This window comes from Notothenia rossii (assembly GCF_949606895.1).
Source record: "Notothenia rossii genome assembly, chromosome: 11".
Classification (NCBI taxonomy): Eukaryota; Metazoa; Chordata; class Actinopteri; order Perciformes; family Nototheniidae; genus Notothenia; species Notothenia rossii.
In genome coordinates, this window is record NC_136910.1 from 47,707,404 (window position 1) to 47,735,090 (window position 27,687).

At 40.0% G+C, this 27,687-nt stretch overlaps 1 protein-coding gene across 3 annotated transcripts; it reads left to right on the forward strand.

Annotated features, from left to right (window-relative positions):
- hook3 (hook microtubule-tethering protein 3) lies at positions 1-24,491 on the forward strand. 3 transcript variants are annotated; one of them, XM_079658954.1, is made up of 25 exons: positions 1-188; positions 5,824-5,909; positions 6,217-6,289; positions 6,458-6,508; positions 6,686-6,818; positions 7,637-7,704; positions 8,095-8,157; positions 8,566-8,649; positions 9,353-9,415; positions 11,684-11,847; positions 11,931-12,071; positions 12,341-12,428; positions 12,840-12,953; positions 13,095-13,205; positions 13,415-13,499; positions 13,618-13,684; positions 15,284-15,424; positions 15,752-15,839; positions 18,344-18,378; positions 18,462-18,544; positions 18,730-18,830; positions 18,941-19,045; positions 19,204-19,275; positions 19,974-20,110; positions 21,542-24,491. In XM_079658954.1, exons 1-25 carry the CDS (start codon positions 132-134, stop codon positions 21,555-21,557), a joined length of 2,226 nt encoding a protein of 741 aa, XP_079515080.1. In that variant the 5' UTR covers positions 1-131; the 3' UTR covers positions 21,558-24,491. The 3 variants fall into 3 exon arrangements, with proteins under 3 accessions (XP_079515080.1, XP_079515081.1, XP_079515082.1); XM_079658955.1 differs by lacking the exon at positions 9,353-9,415 and having other exon boundaries at positions 2-188; XM_079658956.1 differs by lacking the exon at positions 9,353-9,415 and having other exon boundaries at positions 2-188; positions 19,974-24,491.
- The last annotated feature ends 3,196 nt before the right edge of the window (positions 24,492-27,687 follow it).

A 27,687-nucleotide genomic window follows, 5' to 3' on the forward strand; every position in this document is an offset into this window, starting at 1 on the left:
GCAGCGCACCCGACTATTGGCCGACGGTTTGAGAGACAGCCGAATGCGAGAGAGACATCGGGAGTACATGAAGCCGACTGTTTAACTTCAGGCTCTGTTTACCACACAAAGTCGGTTCACGTTAGGTAACCATGACCACATCAGGGTCCTTGGATCGAATGGAGCTCTGTGAAAGCCTCTTGACATGGGTAGGTGGACTAATATGAAGTTTGTGGGTTTAATGTCACTGACTGTCAGTTCTCCAGCTCCCCGGCGATGCTAGTAGGTAGCATTCGAGGCTACTGCTAGCTCGATAAGCTAGCGGGGGAAACATTAGCAGGCTAGAGGAAAATGACACGGGCTGACGTTGGTTACGTATGCAGGCCAGCTGTTTGCTGCTTTAGCTGCTGATGTGTTACTTGCTAGCCGCCAGGAAACCATTAACCAAGACTGTAATTTTGGTTCTAGCTCTTTGGTATTTAGCTAGCTCAACTTTACTAACGCCCCATCGTATGTTGTAATGGTCGGATCAGACGTTATAAACGATGGCCTTGATTCAAAGCTTTATTATTGAGCATACAACGCTTTAGCTCGGTGTCTGCTCTGAGGCTGAATTCCTTTCATTGTTGACCAATGTTTCATTGTGGGCGCTTACTCTTCCCTATTGTTACCGATCAGAAATGTAAAATACAGACTAGATTCCCAGACATGGAAGCTACTAACTGGAGAAAAAAAACATCTGAATGAGTGTTCACATGCTACAAATATTAGCATGTTTACATTGTTGTATGCTTTGAGCACCACCAAAAAAGAGGGTCAAAGAAATGCTGATGTGAACATGATATCCAAGCAGATACAGACAGTCACTGTTCTTCTCAGTAGAGATCACAGAACAGAAGAAGAGTGAGATAAACCCAGAAAGGTCCTAACTGTGATATAGGCTTATATTCAATGAATATGCAACAATAAGGGTAACTGACATGAGTTACTAGGATATGTAAACAGAAGTGTGAATGCATTGATAGACTCAACACGATGCAAACTGTGCATAGGTTCCTTCATGTTTGCTTTACACATTACATAGATGTGAGTTGTGTTGGCTGAAAACATTATGTGGTGCTGGTTTTGGTAGGGCAGCAAGTACAAGCAAGCTACCCTCCTCCTGCATAGTCATGTGCTTCCTGACGTGTCATGGAATCACACTTTAAATCCATTTGTTGATTCCCTGAGAGGTAGCCTTTTAGCCTGTGTGTTTGATGTGACATTGATGTACTTCACTGTCGCATCCTGCTCGTGTTGTCATAGCTTGGCTTATGTATTCAACAACTCAAATAGTTCTTTCTTCATGGTCCTAGTAATGGTGTGGCTGGCAAACATTTCCCATATACCTGTTAATTATGAAGTCACAGCATTGCGTGTGACGGATTGTCACTAAAATGCATGAGACTACAGTACCGCCCTACAAAATAGCCCTGGTGATGTCTAGGTAACTGTTACTGCTTGAGGTCAATGCAAAAGGGGGTCATACTGACAAATGCAAAGCCATGTATTGTAATATATTTAGGCATAACTATACAACCACAAATATAACCATATGTCATCCCAATGGCTGCCAATGAACCTTTGATGTGACTTTTGAATTTGTCTGCAGTCAGCCAATGTTAATTTTCATCTGGTTGCTCAGTCTTGGATGTTGTATAATATGTCTAAGAAGATAATGAAATGCAAGTGATCAAATAATGTCTCGTGACGTTGCAGTCACTTGACAAACAATTTAAAAGTTTCCCTTTTCTTCCACTTGAATAGCATTTTATTCCATATTTTATTAATTTCAATTGAGCAAAGCTCTTAGCATGGCCCTAGCGGCATGATCCTGTCATTTGAGTTATAAACACACATGGTAAAGTACACCTTTCGTAAGTCTTTCCACAAACTGGTAGGTGTGGGTTTCCTTTTCGGAACTCTGTGCATGTCTGTGTAATCAAGCCAATATTTTCAAGGATGTGATTGTTATTTTTATTGCTCGAGTTCTGTGGCTTGTAAAAATGTAACCATTACGAATTTCAAAAAGAAAAATAATCATGGTTACCAGTATTTATTTTCTATTCAGTGGATCTTTGTGTGATCAGCTGCCACAAAATACTTGATATTAAATTACTTATTGTGTGTGCATTATCATGGGAAGTACATTTTTATTTTACATGAAGCATTTCCTGACAGTTGGTTTTACAAATTGTCATTTTGCAATAGAGATATAGTGCACTATTCCCATTGTGAACGAGGCTCATTTATGCTGAACTCCATTGGGCTCTTTGCAGATTGCTATGGATGATGTGATCAAAGCAGACTGAATGTAATCTGGCATGGCCGTGGAAAATGAGCAAATCTTGCTGAACTAGAACCTGAAAATCCCTCAGATCACATGATGCTTTGTTTCCAGATTCATTGGATTTCAATCATTACATTGCAGCTCCACACGTAGTCTTAGGTCTGAGGACCAACAATACTTAGCAGATAAAATACCAAGATGTTCTGTGATAACCATCCAGTACGCAACAAGTATGCATGTGCTGCTTAACCAGTGGTATGCCGTTTCAGTGACCAACATTAACAGCTTCTGGTTCAGTTGGATTACAACTTTTAAGACATATTCAAGCCCTGGAGCTTCTAGCAAAACATCTTTAAGAGATGACATGAGCAGCCCTATTTGAGCATCCATAATAATTAAGAGAGAATACAGAAAATATGAGTCCAATCGATGTAGTAATGGTGGTTGGCCCTACTTCCCCTTTGCAGTAAGTGCTTTTGCTATTAATATAATCATTATAAGCTGATTGAGAGGTGATCACGATGATATACCGGACATGGGTAGCCCAGAGCTTTCTGTAAAGTGTTTTAAAATTAAATTAGTGTTGATAGCCGAATGACATTATACTATGGGACACAGGACAATGACCTTTAGCCTGGAGGTTTAGCACAAGGACTTCACTTTGTACAGAAGAATATAGTTTGACATGAGTCATGGCACTGTTTTTACCAAATCATTTTAATGGGTAGCCGTATTTAGCCATCAAATGCTTTATAAAAGACTCATGTCATTTAAAAAGTTTAACATTGTGTTGTTTTTATCTATACTTGAGATAGAAATTTAAAAAAAAACATTCTTGCTTCCATAATCCTGTTCATTTCAAAACCTTCCAACCCTAATTTAGCGGTGGGAATTTCAGCTAGGTTGACTCTTTAGCCAGTTACCTGTTACCTGGCCATGTCTACATACATCTGATTCCTGATCACCATTCAAGGCATCAAGAGTGACACAAATAACAAACCTCAAAAAGCACAATTCATAAACGTGCCATAATTGAAACGGGGCTAGAAAACAGGGGCTTCTTCCACATAGCCATTGCCATACATTGTCCCACACAGCATAAAGCAACTCATCAGCGCTGCTCCACTGTGGCTGTTCGAGAGACATCACAGGGGCATACGTTCTGTTTAAAGGCTTTGTAATCCAGTGGTATGTATACCACAGGTTTGTTGACCGAACATGCAGTCAAGCATGTGGAGCTCATGTGGCCATGAGAACCTATTTCTGCTTGGGAACAAAAGCAACAGAGCCCTGCTAAAAGGGGACAAAATACCGTTGTTCAGCCAGTGTACAATATCACACAGATTTGGATGTGTTGACCTCAAGTAGCTGTTAGATTAAAGATGACTGATCTGATCTATTCGGCACCAGCAAAAAAAAGCTGTTGGTAGTCCAAATTGACATCACACACCAGGCATGTTCCATGTCAAGGGCCATCGATTTATTTTGTCCTCAGTTTGGCTTAATAACAGCCTTTAGAGAGCTGTTGTCATGATGCCATGTTGGGACTGGGGGTTGTCTGTGTGTTTTTGATTGATCTTATTTATCTTTCCTTCCACCTCTTTCCTGCTAAGGGAAATGAGGCAGACCAAATGTTGCTGCGGTTGAGAGCCACTAACAAGTTTTCTACCATGACGCTTGAAATACTATGCCACTCTGGGAGAGACATATTGTGTGTAGTTGCAGTGTCCAGTCCCACCCTGTGTAATCTGTAATTCGGTGTTGCAGACTTATGCTTACATGTTAATTATAGCGCTTCTGACCAGTCCGAAATGCCGATTTGAGTCAACATTTGTAACAGTTTCATCACGGCTAGATCCATTCTAATATGTATTAAACACTGGATATAAACACAGGAAGGCAGCATGTAACCCTCTCTTCAAAATAATGAAAAGTCACAGGACAGGAGGTTTTCTTCATTGCATACATTTGATGTGGTAGTTGACATTTTTCAGGGTTATTAGAGCGGATAAGGTTTTCTCAGTCTCTCACTTGTGAGCGGTGTTATGTAATCAGGGGTATTGTTATGGGTTGGCTCTTGGCCCGTGTTTGGCTTTAGCTACTAGCTCCCTATAGATTGACTAAGAAAAATCATAGCTAACTGGAAAAAAAAGATTAGTAGGAATATGAATAATAATGTAGATATTTTGGGTCAAATGTCATCTGCTTGACAATTCAGTCATCTGAATGTTGTCATACACACAGTCACTCCGCAACAATGTAGGAAGCTTTGATTGAAAGTTACTTATTGAAGATTAGAAGTGAACCGATTCTACATTTGTATATTTGGAATGTTTTTTTTGCTATTGAAATATGTTTTAATAAAGGTATACAAGATTCAGGAATCCACAATAAAAAAAATGGTATTAGATTTGATGTCCAACAGCAATATCAAACACTTTGGTTATGTGAATTTATCAAGTGATTGTGTGGATGTTAGGCTCATGTTGCCTTCATGCAATGTGAGATGTGTCCTTAACTGTGTACAGTTTCAAGTGTCTTCCTGTTTACTGACCTCTGTCTCTGCCAACAATGATAATTAGGCTCTTGGCTAGTTTTCTGTGGCCTAACAAAGTGTTGCGCCATGTCCCAGACCTATGGAAGCTAATGTAGAGCATTGGATCAAGCACAGTGAATTCACCTCTCCTTTTCAATATGTTTATAAGAGATACTGACATGACGGTGACACAGTAGTCGGAGAAGGTGTTGTTATGACTTGGTTATTTTAAGATTTGTTCTAGAGTCAGTAATTTAATAGCAGTGGAGACAACACCGAGCAGCACATCCAAATATCATTGCCAACCCAACACTTAGTCACAACAACTTTCAATTAGGGTTATGTTAGAAATATTTAAAAAGCGTTGAACAATGTCAATATACTAAATACCAACTTAAGCTCGACTCATTTCAACCCAGTTATTGAATACATGCTTCTTAAATAATTATACCTGTGTCCCCCACTCTCTCTCATACTATTTGGCTGAATCTTTTGTTGAGTGCTCTCCCCCTTAAGCAACGTAAAGAAAAGTGAATTTCAACCTCTACATATATCTCCTCCTGGAATTCAATCATTCATGGTCTCAATTTCCCCAACTTTGTCGTGTGGACTTTTGGCCTGTAGACTGAAAAACATTCCCTTATGTCTGGGCAACAGACTTTCATCATAGAGGAAACGCTGTAGAGAAGAATATGGAGGATGAAAAGAGAACAATGACACGTCAAGTCAGAAAGAAAACCGCAAAGAAATAATGACGCAAGACAAAACTGAGCAATGAAGATAAGCAGAAAGTGTGAGCTTCCTACTTGTGACTGTATTTACTCATGTCTTCAGGGATACCATTACAATCCAATTGATGTAGCTTTTTCAGGCAAAATGTTGCATTTGATAAATTAATCATTTAATGTTTTTGCATATGACATATATATAATTAGTTCCTGCACCCCGCACTCAACTTGTTTGTGTGTTTGTTGTGTAGATCCAGACATTTGGAGTGGAGGCTTCATGCAAGACAGTAGAAGAATTGACGGGCGGTGTCGTCATGGCCCAAGTGCTACAGAAAATGTAAGTTTTTGTGGATAAATACGGTTGTATACGTTTTTATGAAACTTCCTTTTCTTTCATCTTATTTCACATTGTTTCTTTACATTTTCCCCCATTCATGTTCAATTATATGACACAATTATACACCAAATTAAATGTGAACCTAATTCGCTAATATGTAAACAAATATAAAAACATTCAGTAGGTCTCCTTCACTGTCAGCTTTTTTATCATTCCATTTCCTAAACTTACGTGTTCTGAAGACTCCTTAAAGATAAAACTACTTTACACATCTAACTCCTATTCTATTGTTTGTCTTCATTTCCAGAGATGCAGTATATTTCAACGACACTTGGCTTAGTAGAGTCAAGCCAGAGGTTGGGGACAACTGGAGGTTAAAAGTAAGCATAAGCCTTGGTTTTATTGGTATTTGTGCAAGGTTTAGGTTTGGTGAGAACCGTCTTTTTGTTATATTTTTTCTAATTTGCAATGTATGTTATGTTTCAATCAAGCTTGTGTAAGTTGCATTTGTCTTTCTAATATCCTACATAAATTATCTCTTTTTTCAGATAAGTAATCTAAAGAAAGTTCTGAAAGGAATCCTCGAATTTAACCAGGAGGTAAGCAGACTCAGTTGTATTTATTTTTGATTTGATCAGTGGCAAGCATCCCCATTATGTTAGCAGATGTGTTGCTAGAAGCGAAATATTATAACTGCCGAAACTATATAATCTTCTCTATTATTATGCATATTATGATTTATTTTGGTTATTAAAACAGCTTTTGTGTTCGTCTAGATCCTTGGCCAGCACATTAACGACTTCACGCTCCCAGATGTGAACCTGATTGGAGAACACTCTGACTCGGCAGAGCTTGGGAGGATGCTGCAGCTCATCCTGGGCTGTGCTGTCAACTGTGAACAGAAACAAGGTGCACATCATATATACTGTGGTATCTGAAAACAATGTTCTCTAATGTCCCTTTGTATTAAAGGGGACCTACCATGCAAAATGCTCTTTTTGATGTTTTGTATACATAAAGATGTGTCCCCGGTGTGTCAGGGAACTCACGCATCATCAGAAAATAAAACCCTCGCTCTTTTCCTCCGTACCCAAATCTCTAAAAACGGGGGTACAACGGAGCTGATCCAGATTTGCGTCCGATATGACGTCATATCAGCAATGCTGACCCACAGCACTATCAGAAACGTTGCTATCAGAAACAATGCCCGACTGTTCTGGACGTAATATGGTCAGTGTTTACATTAGCATTGCTAACACTCAGAGTTAACCTGTACTGGAGAGAGCATGTGTGTGAAGAAGCAGGAAATAAAAAGGAACTCACCTTGTGGTATAACCGGCAAGAGAGAAAGTCTTTGAGCTCCATACTGTTTCAGAAATAATCCTTGCTAATCCATGATATGGTGTTTCATAACGGCAGTATCTGCCGGTAGAATCTCCCGCATAAGCTCCGCCCCTCTTTATTAATGAATTTTCTTAATTGTTTTACAGCTTTATACCCAAAATCAGCACTTTTGAAACAGGAAGTGAAATAGAAGGATATGATGAGGCATGGCTAGAATTGGTGATCTGTTTGGTATTTTGAGCAAAACACTTTATAGACATGTTTTTTATATATTTGTATATATCTGAGACCTATGCTATTGCCTAAAAATAGCATGATAGGAGACCTTTAGCGCTGACCTCAAATGCCCTCCTTCATTCTGTCTCTTTCTTTCTGTTCTCTAGAATACATCCAGACCATAATGATGATGGAGGAGTCGGTGCAGCATGTTGTCATGACAGCCATCCAAGAGGTGAACTTTCCTGTTTATTATAATGATAGATTAATGATGAGAATAAGGCAAGATTGGTCATGTATATTTTTCCAATTCAAACCACCAAAAATCAACTACAAATCAACTTAGATATGTCTACTGATAAAAAATAGTCCTACAACTCTGAGTACTGACGTTTTTTGTCAAATTTTATTGTGTTTTTTGTTGTTGTAACATCACACAAAATAACAGCTTTACATATATTTTGTGTACAATTTATTTTGGAAATTGGCAAGTTTCTGAGCAATAAACTTGCAGCTAGCTTAAACCTACCACTTATATTCTTGTTTCAGGCAGCATATTTATTTCTGTCTTTATTTGAATGTATGTTTCTTCCAAATATGAACCTGTTGTTGTGTGTTCCTGCAGCTGATGAGTAAAGAGACTCCGGTGTTGGGGGGCAGTGACTCGTATGTGGATCTAGACAGACAGGTATGGACACTTTGTATAACCTCACTGTGATGCCTTTTAATGCATGTCTGTTTTAAACAGATTCACGAAAAATATTTAAAGTTTAAATATAAATTCCCTGTAATGGACTTCACTTTTAGATTAAAGTCACAAGCCAAACTTTGAAATTACATATTTCGTGATCTTACAAACAGTATTCACTATAACTTGTGACCTAATGCATTGACCCAGTTGTCCTCCACAACTAATGTTCTACTTTTTGGACACATACTGTACCTGTAAAAGAGCTGGGAGTACAGGGAACAAATAGCCTTAGCAGGAGCACTGTGCTTTTTGGTTTCATTTCTGTGTATAAACTGCCTCACAAACATCTCAGGGTGATCCAGCTTTTCTTCAGTGTTTTTATTTGTTGTTTCTTTCTGTTCTCAGCTGAAGAAGACAGCAGAGGATCTGAATGATGCGTTGTCTACCAAGGAGGAGATCTCCCAGAGGTGTCGTGAGCTGGACATGCAGGTTGGTGTTATTTTTAACGCGGTTTGACCTCTGTTCTTGTACATCCTAGCACAGTTTGCAGGTTCTCGCGTCACGTTTCTGACCTAACCAGAAAGACAACACACCCCCAGATAGGAACTATTTTGTCTTTGTTTGCTATTGTTAGGACTCCTGGTCAAATGTATAAATAGCCTTGATCTACAATAGTTGTGTCAGGACAATGCAATTTGAAACGATGAATGAGCCTTATGTATAGTCAGGGAAGTAGTTAATGGGGCTCAATGCATTCAGTGTGTCCAGAAAATAACATTGCATAACACCTTTTACCCAAGTTTTCTTTTTTACTTTTCCTCTATGTTTTGTAACTTTTTTTCACTATCTAACTGGTTTTGTCATGTACTTCTTATATCTAGTTTTGGTTACGCTTTAAAAGCAGCACCCTTCTTTGCATGATTTGCTTTCTACTGATTAACCTTTCTCTCCTAAATATGTCCTTGTCAGATCATTTATTTTTAAATTGAATTGTGATAATCTGCTGCAGAAAGAGAGACACACCCTATATCTATATTGAAAGCAGATCATAGTGAACATATTCACTTCTCTTTATTTTCTGCCAATGACACAGTAATACAAAATAAAAAAATGGAGCTGCAATTTAAAGAGTCGCCTGCTCTCCTGTTGTGTTGTTTCCTGACTTTTTCCAACACTGTGCCTTGCTTTAAAGGCCCTCCATGTCCAAGAGGAGCGTGATAGACTGAGGTTAGACTATAATGAGCTAGAAGAGAGGGTAAATCTAAACTTTCTTTTTCTTTCTGTCTCTTTTTTACATCCATGTTGTGTGGTGTGTCTAATAGTCCTGGATTCCTTTTCAGTCTGCTTGCACCGGCATCCCCCTTTAGGAATCCTGGCTCTCCTAACTATGTGTGCATGTGTGTGTGTGTAGACGTATGTGCACAAGTGTTTGTGCACAAGTCTACACACGTGGTCCTCTCAGGAAACTTGTGTGGGTGTGTCAGTTGTCACCCCTTCACTAATTATCCTCTGCCTTTTTACCTTGGTGTGTTTCATTGCTTTCCCACAGCGACTGTAGAAACTAAGGGGGGAACACAGGAGGGTCATTTCTTGGCTAAACTGTTGAAGATATGTCACATTTTTACACAAACTGTGTTTTAATCAGATGTGATGTTAATATATATATATACACTGAACAAAAATATAAACGCAACACTTTTGTTTTTGCTCCCACTTTTCATGAGATGAACTCAAAGATCTAAAACATTTTCGACATACACAAAATAACCATTTCTCTCAAATATTGTTCACAAACCTGAAAAAATCTGTGATAGTGAGCACTTCTCCTTTGCCGAGATAATCCATCCCACCTCACAGGTGTGGCATATCAAGATGCTGATTAGACAGCATGATTATTGCACAGGTGTGCCTTAGGCTGGCCACAATAAAAGGCCACTCTGAAACGTGCATTTTTGCTTTATTGGGGGGGTCTGGGGGGGTCCGAAAACCAGTCAGAATCTGGTGTGAGGGTTAGGATTAGGGTTAGGGTAATGTTGTGAATCGAGTGGTCCATGGTGGTGGTGGGGTTATGGTATGGGCAGGCGTATGTTATGGACGACGAACACAGGCCACTCGATTCACAACATTACCCTAACCCTAACCCTAATCCTAACCCTCACACCATATACTGACTGGTTTTCGGACCCCCCCAGACACCCCCAATAAAGCAAAAATGCACGTTTCAGTGGCCTTTTATTGTGGCCAGCCTAAGGCACACCTGTGCAATAATCATGCTGTCTAATCAGCATCTTGATATGCCACACCTGTGAGGTGGGATGGATTATCTCGGCAAAGGAGAAGTGCTCACTATCACAGATTATTTCAGATTTGTGAACAATATTTGAGAGAAATGGTTATTTTGTGTATATAGAAAATGTTTTAGATCTTTGAGTTCATCTCATGAAAAGTGGGAGCAAAAACAAAAGTGTTGCGTTTATATTTTTGTTCAGTGTATATATAAAAAAGGAAAAATATCTCTGGTTAGCAATAATGGAGCAGCACAAGTGCTTGTAGTGTAACTCAATATTAAGTATGTTTTTTTTTTTTTATTAGGTTAACTCCCGCCCCATGTTTTTGAACTTTTGAGATCACAACGCTAATGGTATACAGGCTCGTTGCCGTGAGAGCATTTTCAAAGGGGTGCTAGATCATCGAAAACACTTTCACATAACAATGTAACAAACATTTAAATGGAATCCATCTTTCACATAGAACTATTCAACAACATTTAAAAAAAGACATAGATGTGCTAGTATGTCAGAAGAAAAGGCTAATGACATTTATTTGTATTCACATTATTTAGATTTTATCCAATTGATCCTGGCAAATTCTTAAAGGGTTGAGAAACAATGGTATGTGGTAGCTTTACATGCCGGGTAAATAGATGTATTTATTTTTAATAACCTTGCCTAATCATGTTACAGTTCTATTTCCTTATAACATATATTAAGATCAGTTCATATTTTGAGTGTTAATAATTAATTAGCGCCACATTTAAAACAAACAATTAAAGAACTGCCTCTGCGTTGTTTTGTGTGGAGCTTGATGCCCTGTCTGTCCCATTGAGAAGGCAACATCAAACCACATGTAGCCCTCTCTGCTATGCTGGAGTGTGTTGGTCTGCCCTGTTGAAGTGCGTTTGATGTATGCTTGCTTTATTACCAGAGTTCATGCTGCAGTGATTTAATAACCTTTGGAATTCTTGTACAGAAATTCTACATTTAAGTACCTTGACATATATCGTTTGAAAAGTAACTTATTCCCATTTTCTGCCTCTCTTCTCTCTATCTTGAACATTCTTTCTTTCCACCCTTCTCTACACCTCAACTGCACCATCCTTTGTTCGATGTTGACCTTCACCTTTCCTGTTTTCCAAATATCTTTCTTCTCCCTCTCCATCCAATCTGTGTATCTCACTCCTGAACTATCTTTTCTTATTGCACTTCCATTCTGTACGCGTCCTTCGCCCTCTCCCCTCCCACAGGTGGCAGCGCTGCAAGAGGAGAAGAGCAGTTTGCTAGCGGAGAACCAGGTCCTGATGGAGCGACACAACCAGTCTGACTCCATCGAGGATATCAACAGCCCTGCAGGACGCAGACACCTCCAGCTGCAGACACAACTGGAGCAGCTTCAGGAGGAAACGTTCAGGTACAACTAGCTGGAATTAGAGTGAGTTTCTTGCTATATAAACAGTGAAAGTCGAACTGACTCATGCTGACGTCAAAATCTAGGTTGGAGGCATCAAAAGATGACTACCGGATCCGCTGTGAGGAGCTTGACAAAGAACTGCTGGATGTGAAGTCGCAGAATGAAGAGCTTTCGTCACTGGCTGACGAAGCCCAGTCGCTCAAGGACGAGATGGATGTCCTCAGGTAAGACACGGATGCAAAAACGTTGTCCGTTTTAAACCTAAGGAGAGTAAACTGAACGAGAGAAGGGATTCCAAAAGCCTGTTGGGGATGAATAGGTAGAACAACAGGGGATGACGCAAGATAATGAATGTTTTGTTGAACCACTGCTATCCTGTTATTTCAGACTTCTGTTGTTACAGGTGTGTTGCTACACAAACAGAGCGTTAGCAAAGCTGCCACCTCTCCTTTTCTTTCTAAATGTAAAAACTGTATGTTGATTCCCTCCCCAGGCATTCATCAGACAAAGTGTCAAAGCTGGAGGGCACAGTGGAACACTACAAGAAGAAACTAGAGGACATGGGACTGCTCAGGAGACAGGTACACAGACAGTAGAAGCAGAAAAACAATGTTGGCATGGTCCTGTCTGATGCCCACTTAAAGATGCTTTGGTGGTACCTGGAAGCTTGTTGAAATCCACCTAGATGCTTTTTTTTAATATACATTTGTTCACTCTTTTGTCATTTGGACTGTTTATTTCTATGTTGTTAATTTATTATTATTATTATTATTTAAAAAAGTGTAATGTAAAGCCCCCTAAGAAAAATGTTTAATGTGTGATATTGGGATATATAAATACAATTGGATTGATTCATTTATTGTGTTGGAGCTATTCAATGTTCCCTACAATGCTTTGCAGAGTGTCCATTGATTAGTCAGAGACATTGTTAGGCTAACAGAAATATGTATCTGTCCGAGTTCTAAAAAGAATATATATTTCTTCTTTTCCAGATTAAGCTTATAGAGGAGAAGAACACGGTGTTAATGCAGAGCAACGTGGGTTTGGAAGAGGAGCTACGGAAAGCGAATGCTACCAAGGGCCAGCTGGAGACGTACAAGAGACAGGTATCAAACCGAGAGCTGAACTACACGTGCAGTTATCATTATTTATATGGCCCCAGGCTGGGCGATATACCACGATTAATAACTACACACACTCACACAAATTCGTCCATTTTTGATTGAATGCTCTCTTTCTCTGCACAGGTGGTTGAACTTCAGAACAGACTGTCAGAAGAGTCTAAAAAGGCCGACAAGATGGAGTTTGAGTACAAACGCGTCAAAGAGAAGACGGACTCTCTCCAAAAAGAAAAAGATGTACGTACCACTCACACTATACACTATAAAAGAATGACCCAAAGGCTGAAAACACTTTGAAATGCTGCAGTTTCAAAAAGTAGTTAAAGGACTTGATTGACAGATTAATTATGTTGGACAATAGGGATTTTTATTTCAGACCCTGTACTTTTTTCCTCCCTCACACTGTTTGTGTATACGTTATCACACGTGTGTCCTCTCCCCTGTAGCGAATGCGTACGGAAAGAGACTCTCTCAAGGAAACCATTGAAGAGCTACACTGCGTTCAAGCCCAAGAGGGACAGCTTACAGCAGGTACAATGAAAAGCTATCTAAATAAGAGTAGCTGAGCTTGTTCTGTTTAAGCAAAGTATAATCTACTTTTTCAAGCCTTAATAGTTGGGTTTAACCTTTTCATAATGTTTTGTTTTAGGCTTGTTCCCATTGGCCAGCAACGACGGTGATTCACTGGCGGCGGAAATCACTACCCCAGAGATTCGGTACGCATTTAGTTTTGTTTCACTTTGGTTAATTAACAAGAGAAGGTCATCATAAAGAGTTGTTGATTGACTACACATATCAGATCATCGAATGTGTTTATATTCTAAATGATTGTAAATATTGTGCTCTACAGACAGAGGAAGAAATACCACATCAAAGTATCACGTCTGTATTTCTGTGTTAAGAAGTACTCGCTTCATGTTGCTATTTACATGTTAAACAGAAGTCAGTCAAGATGGAAGAGATAGGAGATTTAAGAGAGAGATGTTGCTGATCTTGCGTGCCTGCTCCCCTGGCGCTTTAAGGCCTTAAAGGAGGAGTCCCTCTAGCGAGTTATGTAATAGCTGTGCGAGTTACATCAGCCTCACTGCTGCTTCTCAAGAGGGCTGGGTTTTCAGCTGGCAGTATACTATGCCTGGATTTTTTTTCCAACACTCATGAAATAAAGACAAATATGGATTTACATTGAAATCCTTTAAAAGCTACTTAAACATGATTTAAACTATCTAAATCTAGACTCATCATTACCCTCTAGGTAGAGTAATGAAAACCCGTTGTGCCTCAGGGTGATGACATATCCCGCAGGCTTTCGAAGGTTTAAGTGGGAACGTTGAGGATGATTCATTCTTATGTATGTCTGTTGCTTGTCAGTTAATCATCCAACAGTGAGAATGAAAATCTGGCGTAGGCTGGGCCTTTTTGACGGATTAAACTCGTCGCTTTCATAAGTAGCATCTGGGATTGATCTCTGCCCGTCATCTTTACTGTAAACCGTGAAACAGCCAGGAAAACAGCTGGAGTTAAAGTCATTCCCTCAATCGACTGCAGAGTATGAATGGCAGCTCAGCTAGAATAAACCCAGTCCTGTTGCTTTAATCAGTCGTATTAGACCTGGGCTAACCTTAGCTAGCAGCTGTGAGTTCATCTGGAAACATTTAGTCAGATCTCCAGAAGGAAAGGAGTTGGCAGCCACACCCTGAAAAACACATGTCAGGACGGACCCAAGAGACAGACTGTGCTCAACACTGTCCAAAACATAGTCAATTGTATCTGTTTGGTAGATCGATTATAAGAAGAAGAAAAAAATGTCTACCTTCCCTGACCTGAGTACACAGTTTGTCTTCAGGAAACAATCAGTCACTCGGGGGAAGAGTCATATATTTAGCTTTGCAATGGAAGTGTCTTCTTAGGGTGCATCTCTATCTAACATGTTTAAAGATCTAGAGATGCCGATAGAGACCCTTGAAGTACTACAACAGCAATACAACAAGTAGTGTTGCTTTAAATGTTTTGAGTTTTATTTGACTGAGCCAACAGCAGCTCTTTTGGTAGTAGAATGTATCAAATGTCCCCAGTGTGTCATGCTATATGCACTGATGCTACACAGTTTGTGCGTAAACATTATCCCGCAACAGTTATAATGAATAAACGGAGAACACAGGTGGCTTCTGTTTGTCTATCACCATAGCAGATTGAATTCTCACTGACATAATGAGGGTTGTATTGGTTGGTGAGTACATGTCTATAACAACCAAAATGTGGTTGCTTCAACAAAATGAATTTTTTTTTAATTCACACTGTCCAATGTGTTTTTCCAGAGAACATCTGATTCGTCTGCAGCATGAGAACAAGATGTTGAAGCTGGCTCAGGAGGGATCGGACAACGAGAAGATCGCCCTGCTGCAGAGTCTGCTGGAGGATGCTAGCAGAAGGAAAAATGAACTGGAGACGGAAAACAGGTCAAAGGAACAGCCAGATGCATGCAGCCTAGCATCAGCAGCAAAAGCAAACGCAACTTGAGGCTGAATTCTTATTTTTTTATTCTCTTTTGTGCTTAAAATGTAAAACATAGAGCAAAGATAAAGTCTTTTGATCTGTTCATGTAGTTTTCGGTGTCACACTTCCCAACTGGGCTGATTGTGTTTCCCTGTGTGGGAACGCGGATCAATCTCACACAAAGATGTTCTCTGTCTTCACTGGAATTTCAGTCAATGCCCTTTGAGCCAGCAACAGGCCGTATTCATTGCCGTGTTAAAGCCATCTTGTCTTTTGTGTTTTTTATCTAGGTTAATCAATCAGCGTCTGATGGAGGAGCAGAGTCAGGTGGAGGAGCTGCAGAAGAATCTTCAAGAAGAGGGCTCCAAAGCAGACACCGTGAGTAATGAAATGTTTGTTCTGCATTGTGGGTGCACAACTCTCATATCAGTATAGATGTTGGCGGGTTAGGGTCAAATTCCCATCATCCCACACTGAAACAAAGATGGCGCACAATACTGCAGTACACAGCTCCTCCTGAAGAATGAAGGTTTTGAGTTTTTTTTAATTTTTAAATAACACATTGCATAACAATTATTTTCTTTTTCTTTGCATCTAACTCTTCACAGTATGACCACACATAATATTAACCATTGCTAACAGATTGTATTCTTTGTGTTTCTGTTTCTGCTCTTTTATATATCGTATTATAGCCATGATTCGTCTGTATGGCATCAGTATATTAATTAAATAAGAAATAAGACTATCTTAAAATCCAACTCTGTTTTAGTTTGTACTAACATCATTACCTGTGTTTCATATTTGAAACATAACAAAAACATGAATTGTTTGTATTGCTTTCTCCTCTGTCTCCTTGAAACCAGTTCCTAGTAGGGGACTGGTATTTAGGATTGGACCCCCCAAGAAAGTTTATGTGTGAGAGAGAGCGTGAATGCATCAAATACCATCTTTCTTTTTCTTGAATTAACCCCGATTTAAAATGCTACCAACCCTTTTTCTTTCGTGGGTCAGTTCCTGCCATCAGTTGATTCTCTCAATATCAACAAAATACTTGTATACAGTAGTAAATAAGTTACTTTCAGCCACTTTCAGTGTTTTATACACGCAGTATATTTAAAAAATACACAAAATGTATTACTACTTAAAGGTGGGGTAGGTAATTCACTTCAGAAACACTTTTTGTTATATTCCATGGAATGCTCTTAACATCCCGATAGCAATGAATATATTAAATGCTTTGACAACAAATATTTAATCTGTGGAAGCCACGGTACTGTAAAAAGTACGACCAATCATCTGAACTGGCCCGGCTAAAATAACTGGATGGCCTACCTGCCTGTCAGCCTTCCATTTGTGCTCAAACTTATCTCGTGCCCTCATTGGTCATGTGCGCGTTCGTGTGTGTTGGAGGAGGGGCTCTGTAAGGAAGTCTGAAGGAAGGAGCAGATTTTTTTCGGTTGTGTATTTTCAAATTCTAGCACACTCGAGCTGGTTTCTCCATTCTTACCTACCCTACCTTTAACAGTGTATATAACTACCAAAATGTGTAAAGGAAACTTTTTCTTGCGCACATCAAAGGTGAACAAATATCATAACATTTCTAATATTCTTGAAGAATCTATGTAAATTATACTGAACACTTTTGTAAATGGATGTTTTTTTTAAATCATTTTGCTGTTCAATTCATCAAGAATGTTTTTTGAAAAATAGTAACTTTTCCTCAAGAATGTATGGTCACGCAGTAGGGCTGTTCGATTATGGCAAAAATCATAATCTCGATTATTTGGGTTAATAATTGATATCACGATTATTAAAAATGATTATCCATTTACTTTGAAAACATCCATTTATTGAATAAAAATGTGAACAGTATGTTTTTAACAGTTGATTACCCTGAACCTTAAGTATAACTCAACTGAAAAAACAATAAAAAAATAATAATAATAATAATAATAATCGATTACGTTGTTTTCGTAATTGTTGCAAGCCCTAATCGTAATTGCGATCAAAATACGATTAACTGAGCAGCCCTATCACGCAGGCTGAGTAACATAAACAAATTCTTTAAAAAAACAACACCTACATTTGGCAGGTCTGTGATTTTTGCCAATCAGTAAAAATAATGTTTCTTTTCAAATAATGCTCCCCCTGTCAGACTATAGTAAGTATAACTTTGTGATTCCTGCCAAGTTCCTCCTTTTAGATATTAAGGTGTAACAGCTCAGTGTAGTAAATGTGCACTGTGACAAAACGGAACAAAGTGTGATGCTAATGTATGTTTTCTTAACGTACACATTTTTAGAGAATGAAATAAGAACTCCTAAATATCATCAACGCAATCTGTATTTAGAATCATGACTGCATGCATTTGAAACACTGAGTTGTTGCACACATGTAATAGTGAGTCCTTTCCTAGCTAGGTGTCAAGAATCAGACCTCTGGTATCCTCTATGTGTTTATCCCCTTTATAGTGACATACCTTTCCTCTTTCCTTGATGCCTTCTGATTTCTTGTTTAGGGATTTGTCTGCACTCAAACTGATTATAGACCAAAAAACATAAAAAATGAACCAGAACTCTCCGCTTATTGTAAATATTCACTGTGATTATCAATCTATGAACTCATGTTTCGTTTGAAGTCTTCACTGATTCTTTTGAGTAATTCAAGGTCACGAATTTTTCATAATGCCACATTTTCAAAGCATAATCGGTTGTAACCTTCCCTCTGTTGGATGAGAGGGGACATGTGCAGGTTCTTGTTATATTGTGGTGCAGAAGAAGACTGACATTTGCTGCCTTTATCCAGCAGTGTCTCTTTGATTGTATCTGTGGGTTGTATAGGATGGAATATTACGTTATAAAACATATCCTTTTTTTCCCCAGTCTTCTATCCTGAAGAAGAAATATGAGGAGCACATGTAAGATAACATACATTTAATTAAAAACTTCATATCCATCATGAGACAAAACGAGGCTTGACATTCTTTCTACTCTTCATCAGGGAGAAACTACGGGAGTTGAACAACGAGTTACTGAAGAAGAATACGTTCATCGACGAAATGGAGCCTAAATACAACAGCAGCTGTGAGTTTATATTTGTATTTTTCACCTCTTACCGTCAGATCTCTTATTTTGAATGTTTGAAATTTATTTAATGTGTGGTACAGATCAAACACTGAGACATTCAAACGTGTTCTTCAATGCATATCAAAAGAAAAGCAGGAATACACTCAGCCAAAACAATGTAAATGTCTGTGTTGTTGCCTCAGCCCAACGAGTGGAGGAGCTGGAGGAGGCCCTGAAGAAGAAAGATGATGACATGAAACAGATGGAGGAGAGATATAAGAAATACCTGGAAAAAGCCAAGAGTGTGAGTTTACTTTGTGAATGTGAAGTATGTTTTGCACGGAGTATTGCTACTTGTGAGGCTTGCTGTAGGTGTCGTTCAACAGGAGTTTGATTTGAATGTGTCCTCTCCAGGTGATCCGGACCCTGGACCCCAAGCAGAACCAGGGATCAGGTCCAGAGGTGCAGGCCCTGAAGAACCAGCTGCAGGAGAAGGACAGGATGTTGCACTCTTTGGAGGTAATCCAAGTTGTTAGAAAAGTTTAATAATCTGACAAGAAAACAGACGAGCAGCTTGTGGGGTTAACAACCAAGTCCCCTCATAGATAACCAGTGTGTTGTAGCTTGAAAAGCCCTTGCATTTCTTAATGTTGTGTCTTGGCGTTTGCTCCAAACAGAAAGAGATGGACAAGACAAAAAGCCAGAGAGATTACGAGGAGAAACTGATTGTGTCAGCCTGGTACAATATGGTAAGAAAAACCTCGTACTGCCTGAAGTCTTAGAACTGTCCTTTTTAAATTGTGGCTCACATTAATGACTTAGAGAGAAGTGTAATAATTCATTGAAATCCATAATATTAAAGTTATATAGTACCACAATGATTAGTAAATTAAGCCATAAATTGATTATTTGATTAATGTAATTGCCACACATTTGATGGTTCCAGTTTCTAAAAATGGAAAATGTAGTATCTTTGGGTACATTTAATGATGTCACATTGGGCCCTATGATACTGTGATTGAATGAGCATTTTTCACAGTTATCTAATGTAATGTAATTACCTAATGATTATTATAAAAAAAGAAAAATACGGTACATATGGCATGCCACATTTTTGTTTTGTTGGTAAATGTACTGTGATTTTGCAATACCCTTTGATGTGTAGGCCCAAATCGATGAAACAAAACATCGCAACTCATGCAGGAAGGCATTTCAACCACCAGAGGGCAGCGTGTGCTTTTTTATAAGCCTCACAAACAATGTGTTTTTTTGATCAATAGCTATTGTTCATAATGATGTTGAATTGTTACTGATATTTGTTCGAGCTAAATTGTTTCTCGTGCATCAAGTTCCTTGCACCAATCGTGACATCACGTACGACATCTTGTTTTACCGATGGTGACCATTAAATATATAATGAGAAGACTTCCTCTTTTCCTCCTCCCAGGGCATGTCTCTGCAGAAGAAGGCGGCTGAAGACAGACTTGCCAACACGGGCTCGGGTCAGTCCTTCCTGGCCCGGCAGAGACAGGCCACCAGCACTCGCCGCTCATACCCCGGCCACGTCCAGCCCGCTACCGCCAGGTAGATGGCAGCAGGGGGACAGACAGATACTGAGACAAACTACCTTACAAACCCCCCGAACTCACATACAGTAGATTGGCCTTTTCTGAGGCACACTATTTCCATTCATTTCTAATGGACGTTCTTATTTACCTGCATTCTCCCTATTGATTTTCTTCTTTTCCTTCTTGATCAGATCCATGAGGTAGAGATGCCAGACAAAGCTGCCCAAAAAAAATCTCCCACCACTTTTTTTCCCCCTTAACATAACAGTTTTTATTGTGGCTCCTGTGATGCCACGCTCCTCCCCTTTTTAACAAATCAGCATTTTGATAGGGTGTTACTAACCACTGACCTTCCTCTCCCTGTGCTCCGTGGCGAACCTTTGTCCTGGCTATTGCATCCTTTGGAAGTTATTGTCATTTTTGTTTTCAGGGAAGCGCTCTGCCTGTTCATTCAGTATTTATGCACATCTCAACCTGTCATATCACTTAAGGTTCATCGTGTTTCTCAGCCTGGAGTTGACAGATGTTCTGTTTCTGATGTAGCTTTCAATCAGGCGACAGCTATTCTCATTACTCATATGTCATTGTTTAAACTGTGTTTCTCAAATGGAGACGAGTTGCTCTTCTGCGGCGTCATTATGTCTATATTGTTTCGAAACAAATACATTAAGGAATAGGAAGATGAATTGTCATCACAGAAAATGTTTCATTTGCTAGATGAATTGTCTAAATGATCTCTAATGGGATTTGAAAGTTACTCCTTCAGTTGTTGAAGTTTTTCCAGGAGTCGCGACAGCTAGATAGTTTTTAGCAAAGTACAAGCTAACTGTGTTTTCATTATCTTCTATTAAGGAGCCACCATTGTTCTAGGAAAGGCACACATACCAGCATTTACCTGATGTGCCATAGTGTTAAATTGAAATATATATATATCGCCGTATTTGGTTCATGTTATCTTTGGAACACTGCAGGCGCGCCTCCTGACACTACACACAGAGAGAAATTAGATGAAGGAAAATCTAGTCTTGACTTCTGGAGGCTTGCACTGTTTTGTTGAAAAGGGGATGGTCCTGTAAGCCGATAATATAACAAAGAGAGGATGCTGATTCAGTGTAGCTCATTGAAGCAGACTGACTTCCCCCATCATTAAAGATTAATGATTTGCTCTCATATTAATAGGGCTGTTGGTGTTATAAGAGCACTGCACAGTATTTCAATTTAAATAGGAATCTTGAATTGGTATGCTTGTTTCTGTTACTGTCCTTTCTTTAACTTATTTATTCCCCCCCTGCATTGTCCTTGTTTGCTCTAACATTTTACCATGAGTTTTTTTGAAGGGATTAACCCTGTTTGTTTGCTGTGTATGTCTTTGTATCAAGGCCAGATTCTAATCTAGCACTCCCCGCCGTCTGACCGTTATCTCTCTTTCTCTTTCCTCCCTCAACAGCAATGTCACTGCATGACTGCCACACCAATGAGCTGGCCCAGCCTTGTGTGTGTGTGTGTCCTGGCCCGGCCCGGCTCTGGCCTACGATGGCCCCGGGCCGGGCTAGGCAGAGGCACACGATGCATGAATCCTCGCCTTGCATGACTTTTGCATAGACTCATGCCTGCGAATAACCAGCACACCCGCAGCAGAGCATGAGCACTAACAACCCTCTGCTGTGTCATGCGTTGTAACCTCCACACAAGCCCAGAGGAGGCAAGAAATTCAACTCCTTTCCTCATTTCCCGCTCCTTCTCCTCATGCCCTTTACTCTTTATGGACATGCTTGCGTCTGCTCCCTTGTTACAATTCTATTTCTGTTACAAATACCAACAACAGGGGCAGAATATCGCAGTATAGTCCGTTTACCAGGCAGTTGGTTAGGTTTGCTGGCTGCTTCAGGATACCTCAATGACATACTTTCACATATCTGTTTTTCATGGTTGAAGAAGAGTCTCCATCTGCATGTGAGAGATATCTGAGAGGTGTAGCCTGCAAATGTATCACAAAAAAAAGGTCCCCTTTAACCTTCTAAGTGTGTATCCCCTGCAATGCCCAGCCTCTCGTTGCTGGATGGCATCTTTAGAGTGGTTTTACCTCAAGTATTAGGAGTAGCGTATAGGGCATTACTGTGCTGCCCTGTGAGCTGTTGGACTCTGCAGTAGGAACATAGGATGGCAAAATAAGTATTTTTATCAAGATGAATAACATTGTTACAGATATGAGTTTATACAAGATAAAAGCCCCCGTTAAGCCTACTTATAATTTATTTTTTGATTCCATTCAACATCTCTCGATACTGGCTATATGTTGTCTATGTTATTTGACCAAGTAGCAAATAACTTGCACTCTAATGGAGCCAAAATTAAGAGGCTCTGCTGGCGGTGCATTTTGTCACACTTGTAATACATTACCTACAATCATTTAACAGTGTGTTACTGTTGCAACTTAATCAAAATTGGCATCAAATTAACGTATCAGTATTCCAGATTGTATAAAAGTATGTTTGCATATATGGCGAGATTGGACCTGAGGAAATATGCATATTACAGGCATAAGTGCATTTTTCAAATGAGAGAGATGGTTGGGCCCTCATATTTTAGTGCCTTTGTTTAAAATGTGACGTATTGAAAAAAATAAATAAGACTGGCTGGTCGTTTTAGGACTAAAAGCATTAAGGCTATTTTATTGTTGAAAAGAGGGAAGAAATCAATTCTCGTCTACTTGATATATTTCTTGACAAACACTCAAATTAACCAGGCTGATTGGGGCTTTTCTTCTCTGTATTTTAACCCATTTTACTCATGCATGTTATATTGTGTAACCTTGATTTGATTCATGCCGTGCATTTTTATCTTAATGGCTTATTTATTATTTTGCCGCTTGTACAGCAGTGTTGTTACATTTTTTTATATCAGCAGTAGTATTTTATCATCACTTAAACTGTTACAATGGATGTGAAGTTACCATACAACTTCGAGATACTGTTAAATACTTGTCTTATGCAACGAAAGGAGGATGTGGTTTGAAAAAGTATTTTTCTCCTGCAAATTACATAAAGGTTGTTACATTATCTGCGATCAGTGTAAAATGAGAACATGGTACAAAGTTCCATTCACCTCTAGTCTTTTCAGGAAGTCTCGTCATGTTTGAAACATGTTTTCTTGTTAACAAAAAAGCACATTTTTACACTTTTAATTCACATACGACCCTACAAATGATTTTATTTTCCAGTGTTTGAGCCACAGCAACAACGATGGGGTTGATGTTTGAGAAAAAAGACAGATTAGCTGTTGGGAATGCATTCAAATGAAGCTAGCTTAGCTGTTCGGTTAACCAACCTTACAACAACAATTTAGCTTCTACATTTGGTCATCCCTTAAATGAGCTTCCGAAGTAGAGTGGAAAAACATTTGCAGTTTGAATCCAGTTAGGTAAAGATGTGATGTTTTTATTTGTCCAGTTCTCTACTTTTTTCTGTCCAAATCTGTGTTTTGTAAACCATTTGCCATTAAAATCCAGTTGTAAGTTATAGACACAACTCTTTTAACCGTCCATCCGAGTTATTGGTTTGGTAAGAAATCTGTATATAATGGAACACATCCACATTGTGGTTGACCTGTTTAAAGTTATATCAGGGATTTTGGGAGCATTTTTGTTATTTAATATCCCCCTAAGAGAATGCATTTAATGTTGTCCTCTTTAATCCCTCATCGAGCCAACCAATGTATGTTGTTGCTTACGTGTGTCGGTGTATATACCTAATATTTCTTGCAAATATTTAGATACTGGGTGACAGATTATCACAAACTGGGGGAACTAGCTTCAGAAGACAGCCAGTTAGCACCACTTTCAGACATTTTAATTAACTCAGATTTCTTCTCAATAAGGAAGGAAAGGTTATGGACTGTTTTAGCTATAACTCCAAATCTTTCCTTGATATTCATTTTTCAGAACAAAGTGCTGAGCAAAGATTGCAGTATTCTTTATAAAACCTGTTCATATCGTGGAGTATTACTTACATGCCCAAGCTAAAATGAGTACCCGTTGTTCCCTAGTGTTACTTGACTTGTATTAGAGATGGAACAAACATGAGGTCAGAATTTTATCACTACGCGTGCAGTGTTTGCTGTATTTTTTTACTCATTGGAAATCTTTTCTTTACATATTGAAGTAGCAAATAACCTTCCATTTGCCAAGTTTTATATTGCTTGTATACAAACTACACTATGTACATACTAAATGTGGCGATAGTAGAGGAGGTGTCTTGATGTGATTGAGAAAATGAAACTTAAGTTACGTAAGATGGATTTCATAAAGCATCTGTCTGATGAGGGCCTATGGATGATAATGTGCTTCCTACACTGCAAAACTTGGAAATGTCATTGTAAATAAAGCTTGTATAAAACAGGCCGCTTGTCTGTTTTTATTTTCCAAATCATGATGACCAGATTCTTGTTATCGAATAACACAACATTCTGAATAGTTTTTTGTTTTCTTCACAGGTTTACTTTGTAATTTATGACATGCGTGGACACTTATCAGACTGTGGGCGTAAATTAATCCATGGCATCAAATTCCATTGTTTGCGCAAAATTGATATTTGTATGTATATCAAAATGACATTGTGACATCGGAAACTAACAACCTTTTCTTTCTGTAGCATTTCCAAGTGGTATTATTGTGGGTGCAGCTGTTGCAAAGACAAAAGGATTGATTTCTGTTTTCCTCAAAGCCTAGCAACAAACAAAACAGGACACCGCATTTTGTGTTCCACAGTTATTTCTGTTGTTCAACTGTCCGCCATCTCTTTTACCAAATAACTTACATTGATACCCTTTGGTAACTTGGGATATCTTCCAGGGGAAACAAGCGCACACAATGTTTCACAATGTTTCACAATGGTTGATGGACTTCCTTTGTACCGAAAACAAGCAAATGTTCCCGTATCGTGTGCAGCAGCAATATTTTTGCAAACAAAGATGGCCGCCCACCTGCTACCTAGATCTAAAACAAAGTGTAGGCCTACTGTTTTAATTTCACTCTGTCATAACTTTGTTTCTAGCCCCATTTCATCAAAAAAGCTTTTTAAAAATCTAGATGTGAATTAAAGCTACCCTGTAATATACTGGCTTATTATCACTGACTGCAGACATATACAATTAGCAACTAGCTAGGGAACATAGTTAGCCAATTAGCTGCTTAACACGGAGATATTTATCTCATGAGTTGGTAGAGACAGAAGCCGAGGTAAAAGAGAGCGGTTTTTGGTCTTGCGTTTGGTGTGTGTCCAGTTTCATGATAAAAAAATAAAGACTAGTGTTACTTCATATTAGCTTGATGAGTAAATGAGCAAATGTTTGCTGATATGTTCACCATATCAACAAACTATAGGTTACTTACGTAACCCCAGTTCTCAGAGTAACATGAAGTGAGATGTCTCACTATGGGATGCGCCTCAACGCGTATGCAAACAGAAGCATCAATCTCATTACGGCAATCCTGATTGGCTGGTGATCTTGACGTCTACGTCAGGGAATCCACCCACCCTATAAGTAGCTTGCGCTACGACGCAGCGTCATTCAAAATAAGCACCTCTTCTTGCTTCGCCTGAGCAAGAAGGGCCGTCTGGTGAGACATCTCACTTCATGTTACCCTGAGAACTGGGGTTACGTAAGTAACCTATAGTTCTCATTCATAACACTCCGTTCGATGTCTCACTATGGGATATTGAAACTCCCGTATTGCTAGACATGCTTATCTCGAAAATTCCAAAACAACCAGAACTTAACAGGTAGAACCCTGTCTCAACACGGGGCCCAGCACTGCGCGGGCCACACTTGGAGCAGAGACATCTAGCCTGAAAAAGTGGACAAAAGTGAGCGGTGAGGACCAGCTCGCTGCTGGACAAATGTCTTTGATGGAAACACCCTTGAACAAAGCCCAGGATGTAGCCAGTCCACGAGTAGAATGAGCACGCAGGCCCGTTGGTGCCTGCAAACCCTGACTCGTATAAGCCAGAGCAATCGCTTCCACAATCCAGTGGGAGAGCCGTTGCCTGGTAACGGGCTTGCCCTTATGAGGGTTAGCCCAGGATACAAAGAGTTGGTCATTGCATCGAAACTCTTTTGACCTGTCCATATAGGTGCGTAAAGCACGAACTGGGCACAGCAAATTCGGCCGCTGTTCCTATGAGGAACACAGTGGCGGAGGAAATGCCTCAATGTCAATGGGGATACATGAGCCAACCACCTTAGGTACAAAGGCAGGGTTGGGCTTCAGCAACACTCTCGTTTGCCCCGGGGCAAACTGAGTGCATGAAGGATGTACAGAGAGCACATGAATGTCACTGACTCGCTTGGCAGATACCAGAGCCAGTAACAACACTGTCTTCAGTGACAGGTGTTTCATGTCAGCTTCTTCCAGGGGTTTAAATGGAGGTCGAGTGAGCCCATCCAAAACCACTGCCAAGTCCCATAAGGGCACCAGTGACCTGGAAACAGGGAGGAGCCTGCGAGCCCCTTTCATAAAACGGCAGACCAAAGGATGTTGGCTAGCCGTTTTTCCCTCAAAGCCCACATGGCATGCAGCAATAGCAGCCAGGTACACTTTGATCGTAGAGAAAGCTCTGTGTTTATCAATCAGGTCCTGTAGAAATGATAGAATCACCCCGACAGGACATTGAAAAGAGATGTGTTCCTTTTGAAGGCACCACTCCTCAAACACTCTCCACTTACATTCATAGAGGGACCTGGTGGAGGAAGCTCTTGCACTCTGAATAGTGTTTATCACCTTCTGAGGGAGTCCCACTGTATTCAGATTGTACCACTCACGGGCCAGGCCCATAGTGCCAAGCGCTCTGGGTGTGGGTGAAAGATCGTCCCCCCCGCCTGAGACAGTATGTCCCTGCGTAGTGGGAGCTGCCACGGCTGTCTGCACAGCAGCTGATCAATCTCCGCCAGCCAGTACATTGCAGGCCAGTGTGGAGCTTTTAGGATCAGTGTGTGGCGTTTTTCTCTCACTCTGGCCAGAGTTGGGGGTATCAGAGCCAGGGGTGGGAACGCGTACAGAATGACCGGGGGCCAAACGTGCACGAGCGCGTCCACGCCTAACGGTGCGTTTAAATCGCGCATTGAAAAGAACAGCTGACATTGAGCATTTTCTTTTGATGCGAACAGATCCACCGCGGCCCGGCCGTAACGCACCCACAGCTGACTCACAATTATTGGATGTAGAGTCCAGTCTGCATATAGTGGTGCACCTCTGGACAGCAGATCTGCCCCGAGGTTCATCACACCTGGTACGTGCGTCGCTCTCAGAGAGAGAAGACGTCCTCAGCTCCATAAGATCAGTTTGCGTGCCAGCGTGTGTAACTGGAGAGAACGCAAACCCACTTGGCGGTTTATATACGATATTGTGGTTGTGTTGTCTGTCCTCACGAGGACATGATGTCCCCTGAGAAAAGGCTGAAAGCGTTTCAGGGTGAGGAACACTGCTAAAAGCTCCAGATAATTTATGTGTGACCGTTGGAGGTCCCTGCTCCAGCGCTGAAACTCCCTCATGTGTCAGCGTCCCAGTCGTACCACCAGGATGACTGACGCCATGAG

Bases quoted from the DNA above. Each gene is read 5' to 3' on its own strand.
- hook3 (XM_079658954.1), top strand. From the start codon at position 132: ATGACCACATCAGGGTCCTTGGATCGAATGGAGCTCTGTGAAAGCCTC. The intron at 13,500-13,617 runs GTACAATGAAAA...GTTTTGTTTTAG, and splicing joins AGAGGGACAGCTTACAGCAG to GCTTGTTCCCATTGGCCAGC. The intron at 18,379-18,461 runs GTAAGATAACAT...ACTCTTCATCAG, and splicing joins AAGAAATATGAGGAGCACAT to GGAGAAACTACGGGAGTTGA.